General features: G+C 55.9%; 1 protein-coding gene across 1 annotated transcript; it reads left to right on the forward strand.

The window, feature by feature from the left end:
• The first annotated feature begins 445 nt into the window (after positions 1–445).
• On the forward strand, positions 446–6,993 carry CPA1 (carboxypeptidase A1). The gene is made up of 10 exons (XM_036909006.2): positions 446–614; positions 1,104–1,185; positions 1,611–1,844; positions 2,078–2,179; positions 2,675–2,776; positions 2,944–3,054; positions 3,733–3,823; positions 4,350–4,549; positions 5,037–5,121; positions 6,727–6,993. Exons 1-10 carry the CDS (start codon positions 550–552, stop codon positions 6,912–6,914), a joined length of 1,260 nt encoding a protein of 419 aa, XP_036764901.2. The 5' UTR covers positions 446–549; the 3' UTR covers positions 6,915–6,993.
• Positions 6,994–7,869: the final 876 nt, after the last annotated feature.

Below are 7,869 nucleotides of genomic sequence, written 5' to 3' on the forward strand. Positions count from 1 at the left end.
GTGGGAAGTGCCCTTCAAAGGGCTGCACACCAGTTGGGTCGTGCCATGCACAGGGTAGGGGCAGCCCTGGGAGAAGCCAGCAGGTGTCGGAGCTGGATGGGGCAGAGGGTCCCAGCTCGCCCTGTCACAGGGAGGGGAGAGCTTGCTCTCAGGGGCCTGGGAGAAGGGGCCGCCTTGCATGAGGCCCCAGCTGGGCCGCTCTGGAGTCCAGATCAGCTGCAGGTGCCCAGGGCTGTGGGCTGGGGGTGAGCAGGGTCCCAGCTGGGAGGCCTCAGCTGTAGCTGACCCTCAGACCCAGGCTGGCACCTCCTGGCCAAGCGGTTGAGGCCCGGTTTATCTCTCCAGATGCCTTGTTCCCTGACACTTTATCAGGGACAATGAGAAGGTACCAGAGCTCAGGCTCCCACCACCCCCCTCCCCGTGGGACAGGGTCCAGGTGCAGGGGGAGGACAAGTGTTGAGCACAGCCAAGAGACCTCTGTCCTGGAAGAGTTTAAAAGGCCCCAGGACATTCTCTCAGCCTCCATTGACTTCCCCAACTGGCTGCAGCATGTGGGGGCTGCTGTTTTTGAGCATGCTGCTTGGGACTGTCCTTGGCAAAGAGAACTTTGTGGGGTAAGGGTGTAGAGAGGAGGAGGGGACACCCCCAGGGGGGAAGAGGAGGGCTCAGTCCCCAGCCAATGTCTAGAGGAAATGGACGTTCAGACGCACAGGAAGAGGCCAGAGAGGTGCCAACAAGCACACCTGGGAGGGAGTCTGACCAGGGACCAGGGCTGGGAAGGGGTCTAGACTCTCAGGACAGCTTCCTGAGCCCTGGAGAAATCTGAGCTCTGAGGAGCTATTTTCAGAAGAGGAGGCCTGGCTGCCTTTGGAGAAAGATCTAGAGTCTGAGCAGGGATGGACTAGCAGCAGTGCCCAGGAGTTTGTCAGGAGCCCAGGCCTCCAATGGCTGAGACCCCTCACACTTCCCCCTCACACTGCTCAGCCTAGAGGCCCAAGCCCAGCCTGGGGTTTCCAGAAGGTCGCTGCCCCCCTCCCACCTGGGGAGTGTGCATGACTCCCAGGGGGTGCGCAGGCCCCAGTGTCCGCTCCCACTCTGCCCAGGCACCAGGTGCTCCAAATCTCTGCTGTCGATGAAGCCCAGGTGCAGAAGGTGAAGCAGCTGGAGGAGCTGGAGCACCTGCAGGTCAGAGGATGGGAAGAGCCCTCCCCAAGGCCCCAGGGTACCTCTGCTGGGTCACCCGGGGCACGGCTCTCTCTCCCCAGATACCCAGAAGGGAGCCACAGGACTAATGCCTGTTAGGAAGTGGCCTAACTCCCAAAGGTCCAGAATTTTGCTGTCCTTGAGCATATGAGCAAAGAGGGGACCCCCTTCCAGGACTTCTGTCTCTTCCTTGCTGTCTCAAAGCTCCCCCACCCCCACCCCCTCTCTTCCTGGGCCACTTCATCCTGACCATGCTTGGACTCTGTCCAGTGCCCAGAGTTCCTCTTTGCCCTCTGCCCCTAATACCCATGACCCATTCCCAGTTCCGGGGGAAATTCTGGCACCAACACCCTGTGGGCTGGCCCTTTCCCAGTCCACTGTGACAGTGTGGCCCTTGTCCTCCCCAGCTGGACTTCTGGAGGGGCCCTGCCCAGCCTGGCTCTGCCACCGATGTCCGAGTGCCCTTCACTAGCCTCCAGGCTGTCAAAATCTTCCTGGAGGCTCATGGCATCAGGTACCGGATCCTGATCGAGAACGTGCAGGCGCTGCTGGATGAGGAGCAGGAGCAGATGTTCGCCTTCCAATCCCGGGCCAGATCCACTGGCACCTTTAGCTATGCCACCTACCACACCCTGGAGGAGGTGAGCGGCCCCTGGGGTCACTCCCCACAAGCACCAAGTCCTTCATCAGGGTGGCAGAGCCAGGGCTGACCTGGGTGTATGTGGCACCTGCTCTGTCTCTACGTGGCCAGAGTGGTCTGGGCTGTGACTCCTGCGCATTGCTGGGCTCACAGCAGGCTGGCTAACAGCTGCTAAGAGAGACATCGGGTGCTCGCAAGCCATTACGGCCGGCCTTCCTTCCCCACCCCACTCAGATCTATGACTTCATGGACATGCTGGTGGCGGAGCACCCACAGCTTGTCAGCAAGCTCCAGATCGGCAACACCTATGAAGGTCGTCCCATCTACGTGCTGAAGGTAATGGGTGCCCACACACCAGACTGACCTAAGAAAGGGCAACCACATTTGTGCATAGGGTCCCCACGGGGGAGCCCATGGTCAGAAAAACACACTGTTACACGAACTTCCTGTGCCGACAGTGGGGACACTCTGAATTTCCATGCTGGCCTAGGTGTGTGCACACCTGTACACACACAATAAACTTTTAAGTGACCAAGTGTTCCCAATCAAGTATCACACTGTGGAAAGTATCCCAGAGTCAGGTCGTCCAGATAAAATGCTTTGTTTGTGACCTCCCAAGCGGTGCAGGGTGGGCCAATAGGAGGACAAGAGGCCAGGTTCTGCGGGACCCCTTCTGGCCCCCAGCCCTCAACCCCTACCTGAGTGATGGCCCCAGAAACAGAGCCTCAGCCTGAGATACCCAGAGAGCAATGGCCTCTGGCCTGGGGTGCGCTCCCCTTCAAGGACGGGAGACAAGGCCCAGCTGGACCATTTCCTTCGTCTCTCGTCCAGTTCAGCACTGGTGGCAACAACCGACCTGCCATCTGGATCGACACGGGCATCCATTCCCGGGAGTGGGTCACTCAGGCCAGCGGGGTCTGGTTTGCGAAGAAGGTAAGCCTGGGGAGGTGAGAGGACTCTGACCAGGTGGGGCACCGGTGTCCAAGGCCCAGAGAAACCCCGGCACCCCCTTCCCATCCAGAGGGCAGGCACCCATTGCCTCAGCATGGCAGATGCTTGGCCTGGCCCACTCTGCCTCTCTGCTCCCTGACCCCCACCAGATCACAGAAGACTATGGCCAGGACCCGGCTTTCACCGCCATTCTTGACACCATGGACATCTTTCTGGAGATTGTCACCAACCCTGATGGCTTTGCCTTCACCCACAGCAAGGTACAGGCCTTCTCCCATTCTTGGGGGAAACAGGGTAGCCCGCTGGCCTCCGAGCCCCACAAGCTACTCACCCCTAATCTCAATCCCCAGAAGTTGAGGGAGAAGCAAATAGACTTGTCCTAGACCAGAGTTCTCAACTCAGCATTCTTGACATTCGGGGTGCATAAACCTTTGGGGGGGGGTGCTGTCCTATGCACCCAGAGTGTTAGCAGCATCCTGATTCTACACACTAGATGCAAATAGCAGCCCTCAAAGTGAAACGACCAAAATGTCTTCAGATGTTGCCAAATGTCTGGGAGGACAATAGTGTCCCTAGTGGAGACCCACTGACCCAGATCTTATTTCCTGGTTTTTATTTTATTTCTATGGCAGATACAACATGTCATTAATCGAGTCTGCATGGGGCAGCGGCACCTCATGCCTCTTCTCTTCCCACCAGCAGCAGCCTCTGGCCAAATGCCTTTCACTGCCTCCTCTCTTCTCCTTCACCCAGGAGCCCCTTTGCAGATCTTCCTTGCTGACAACCAGTGAAAAGCGGTCTCCGATCCCGCTGCGTCCATACCCACGCTCTAGATCGGGGCGCTTTGTGTTGACCATGGTCGCTCGCGGCCCACGCTGCTCTCTGCGGGCTCTGAACCCGGGCCTAGCGGAGGGACAAGTGTCTGATTCCTTCCTCAGAATCGCCTGTGGCGCAAGACTCGCTCCATCACGCCCGGCTCCTCCTGCGTTGGGGCGGACCCCAACAGGAACTGGGATGCTGGCTTCGGAAGTAAGGCCCAGTGTGACTTGGGGAGCAGGGGTGGGACGACCCAGAATGGCTTCTACCCGCCTCTGTTGTGCTGCCGCCACCCCTTTGCTGCCCCAGCAGCGAGAGGGCAGGCAGGGGAGTGTCAGTCTCTCCTCTGAGGCTCAGTGGGGGAGGCGGCACCTGGAGATACGCTTGTCTATAAAATGGAAGTTCCTCCTAACTGAACCAAGGCTTGAAACATATCCAAGGATTTTCTAATGTAACGTCAGGTTCTTCCCTTCGTGGTCCCTTCACCGCAAGAACGGCTCTCACTTCTTCCTCCCCGGGCATGTCCGACAGCTCTGCCCAAGCCTGACTGGGGGGGCCCAGGCCCCCAGGCTGTGTCCCATGAGCGGCCCCTGGCCGTACCTCAATCCCAGGGTGGGGGTGAGCCCTCCTGCACCCCACCTCACCCTTATTCCATGCAAACAACTGGATGCCGTGGAAGCCACTCTGCTTGGCTGTAAGGAACGCCAACCACCCGCCCCCACCCCGCTTCCTCCTTCAGTGGCCGGAGCCAGCGGAAACCCCTGCTCAGAAACTTACCACGGCCAGTTTGCCAATTCGGAAGTGGAGGTCAAGTCCATTGTGGACTTTGTGAAGGACCACGGGAACATCAAGGCCTTCATCTCCATCCACAGCTACTCCCAGCTCCTCCTCTATCCCTACGGCTACAAAACAGAACCAGCCCCCGACCAGAATGAGCTGGTATGTGCTGACCCCCTGCTTGCCTCCCATCCCAAAGGCAGCTTTGGGCAGGCCTGGGTCTTTGTCCTTCAGACTTGCCCCACGCATGAGGGCCTGCACAGGGCCTGGTGCCCCTTTCTCCCTGGGAACACTGGCAGGGCAGACTAGCTTCCCTTTCTTTCTGGGAAGCTGAGGCACGGAGTGTGCAAGTCACTTCTGTCACATGATGACAGAGCGAGCTCCAGGTCTCCACTTGGAGGTTGTACCCCAAGTTCACCCTTGGAGCTGCTGTGTGACCAAAGGGCAGAAAAGTGCCAGCCAGATGTGCTTCGGGGTCAGGGGCTCATGGGGCTGCTGAGCTCCCCAGGCCCCATCCTGCTCCCTGCTGGGGGCTCGCTTCTGCGGAGTGCATGCCCCGGGGTCACCTGCCAGCCCCCAGGCTACCGTGGCCCTGCTGCTCTGGGAGCTTCTGGCCATGACGGGTGGTCTTGCTTGGCGTTTTCTCCAGGATCAGGTGGCGAAGTCTGCTGTGACAGCCCTTGCCTCTCTGTATGGGACCAAATTCACATATGGCAGTATCATCAAAACAATTTGTAAGTGGGTGCGTGGTCTCTGCGGGTGGCCCTGGGAGGAAGCACAGCTGGCTTTTCCTGGAGCAAGTAGCCAAGGGTGCCCAGATCTGGGGGCAGAGAGGAGGAGAATGGTCCCCGGCTGGGCCTGACAACTGCTCCTTTCCTCACACGAACTCTGCCTTCTTTGATACCTTCAGACAGACATGTTAGTTCCCTGAGAACTCATGACCTCTTGCCTTGGCATTAAGTCCAGCTTGATGCATAGTCCTGCTGGCATTTGTAGATGAAGAAATTCAACTTAAAGTAATACTTCGCCTCCACTGCCCTTCAGTGGGAGAGTATACCCGTTTTGTCCCAGCTTACCTACACATGCAAGCTCCTGGGAGGAGCGCTGCTGCATCAAAATGGAATTAAGTCAACAAATGTTTACTGAGCACCTACTGTGCACCAGGTCCTGTCTTGGACATTTGGGATACAGTTGGGAATAAAATAAGCAAAGATCAGGAAACTTACATCCTGGCCAGGGAGATGGACAATAAACATGAATAAGTAAATGATACAGTATGTTAGGTGATAAATGCTAAGGAGAAAAAGAAAATCTAGAAGAGGATGAGGGGAATCAGGAATACTGGGAGTGGAAGTGGTTGAAGGGTGGGCCTCACGGAGACAGTGAAATTTAGGTAAGTGTTGAAGGAACTGAGGGAGGGAGCCAAGAGGCTATCTGGGGAAGAGACTTCCAGGCAGAAAAACCTTCTAGAGCAAAGGGCCTGAGCATCTGATGGGGCCTGGTGTGCTGGGAATAACAGGGAGAGCGCCGGGCCTGGCGTGGCTGCAGCGGAGTGAGGGCCCGGGGTGGCAGGAGACAGGTGGGCGGGGGGGCAGATGCTGTGGGCCCCTCGGGAGTGCGGCAAGCCTGCCGGACGACAGGACGCAGGAGAACTGGAGAACGGGACAGGACAGAGGTGGGAGGGCTGCACACACCCCTCCATCCTTCCTGCGCAGAGCACCCAGGCTTTGGTGGGCCCCCGTCTTACTGAGGGCTGGCCTTGCTTTTGGCTTCCAAGCTGTCTTTGGAATCTGTTTTGACCCTGAGTAAAAAGTTTTTGCTTCATTCAGTATTGTCAAGTTAAATTCTGATATGCAGACACCTCCCTCACCCCTGCCCAATTCAAAAGCAGCTTTGCTACCCACTGTTAACTGTAAATCTGGGTAAAGTTTCCTTCAAAAAGACAGACAAGGGGCTTTTGCTTTAACTCTGGCCTTTTGCACTTTCCCCTGCAGACCGGAGCCCTAGGGTACAAATCCTGGTTGCCAGGTGGAGACTCTGGTATATTCAGAGGCTTGATGGAAGTGGCTGTGGGACAGAGGTGGCTGTCAGTGGGGCATTTGCATTTGCAGGAACTTTCTTGCATCCCCAGTGATAGAACCATTGCTGGTCCACCTCTCTGGGCCTTTTAGGCTGAGACCCTTTGCAGGAGCTTCTAGGGAGGAAGCGACTGCTTGGTCAACAGAAGGCACTTGGTGGATAGATGCTGATTCCGATCCACACTGTACAAGGCACCGGGCTGGCCCAAGTAAACATTTCAGTGATTGCCCTTTGCCTTCCCATTTCTGCTCCCACCCCAGACCAAGCCAGCGGCAGCACCGTCGACTGGACCTACAGCCAGGGCATCAAGTACTCCTTCACCTTCGAGCTCCGGGACACTGGGCGCTATGGCTTCCTGCTGCCAGCCTCCCAGATCATCCCCTCGGCCCAGGAGACGTGGCTGGCGCTTCAGGCCATCATGGAGTACACCGTAACTCACCCCTACTGACCCAGCGCTTAAATTCTCTCTTCCTCCTCTTCTTTAGCCCCACCCAGGCAACCAAATAAAGTTTGTACATGGAACAGAATCTTGGAGCTCATGTGTGGGAACGCCTGGGATGCATCTGCCCCTTCAAGATGGGGCAGAAATGATTGAGTTCCTGCAGCCTCACTGGAAATATGTGGGTGGTTGGTCTAGATGACCCCTAGGTTCCCCTGCATTCCAAGGTCCTGTGAAGTTGTATCCAAGTGGCGTCTGTTTTAATTAGACCACCCCAAGCTCAGCTCATCAGCGGGACGATTTCTCCATACCTTAGTAGCAAGTGGCAGCCACAGCTGCTAACCAAATGCCTGGCACCCTGCAGCGGCAAGGAATTCAGCCTGTATAATAGTCTAGCTGGTTGGATCCATTCGTCTACAAAAGTAATAACTCTGAGTATGAACTAGAATAATCCTGGTGGCCACTGCATCCCAAATAGACGTTGCAGCCAGGCAAAGCAGATTTCTATAACACTAAATACAGTCTCTTGCACCTGAATTAAACTGAAAGAAAACAATTCAGTTAAATAGAATAATTTTAAGATAAAGAACAAACGCCAATCCTGGGACATTTGATTAATTACAGTATATCATGAAGACTTTGCCTTTAGGGATAGTATTTATTTTTCATTTGCCACATCCTTTCTAGCATCTTCCAGTGCCTCGTCCCTCCTCCCTCTCCTGTTCCATCGACCACCACGGTATCATTCGCATTCTTTTCTCAAACATTAGGCTCTCCTCTTCATACCTTCCACAGCTCCTAGAATTGGGCTTCTTTCTTTTGGTGTGGTGATTCTGATGGCTGGGAGATCACTCTCAGTGGCTGGCACAATACAAAGGGTATCTCAACTTTTTTTCAAAGCAAGAATCTACCTCTGTCCCTTCCAAATCTCTTAAGATGTGAATGTGGAGCAGGTTACTCCAAA

The sequence above is a fragment of the Manis pentadactyla genome, chromosome 7 (genome assembly GCF_030020395.1).
Source record: "Manis pentadactyla isolate mManPen7 chromosome 7, mManPen7.hap1, whole genome shotgun sequence".
Taxonomy (NCBI): domain Eukaryota; kingdom Metazoa; phylum Chordata; class Mammalia; order Pholidota; family Manidae; genus Manis; species Manis pentadactyla.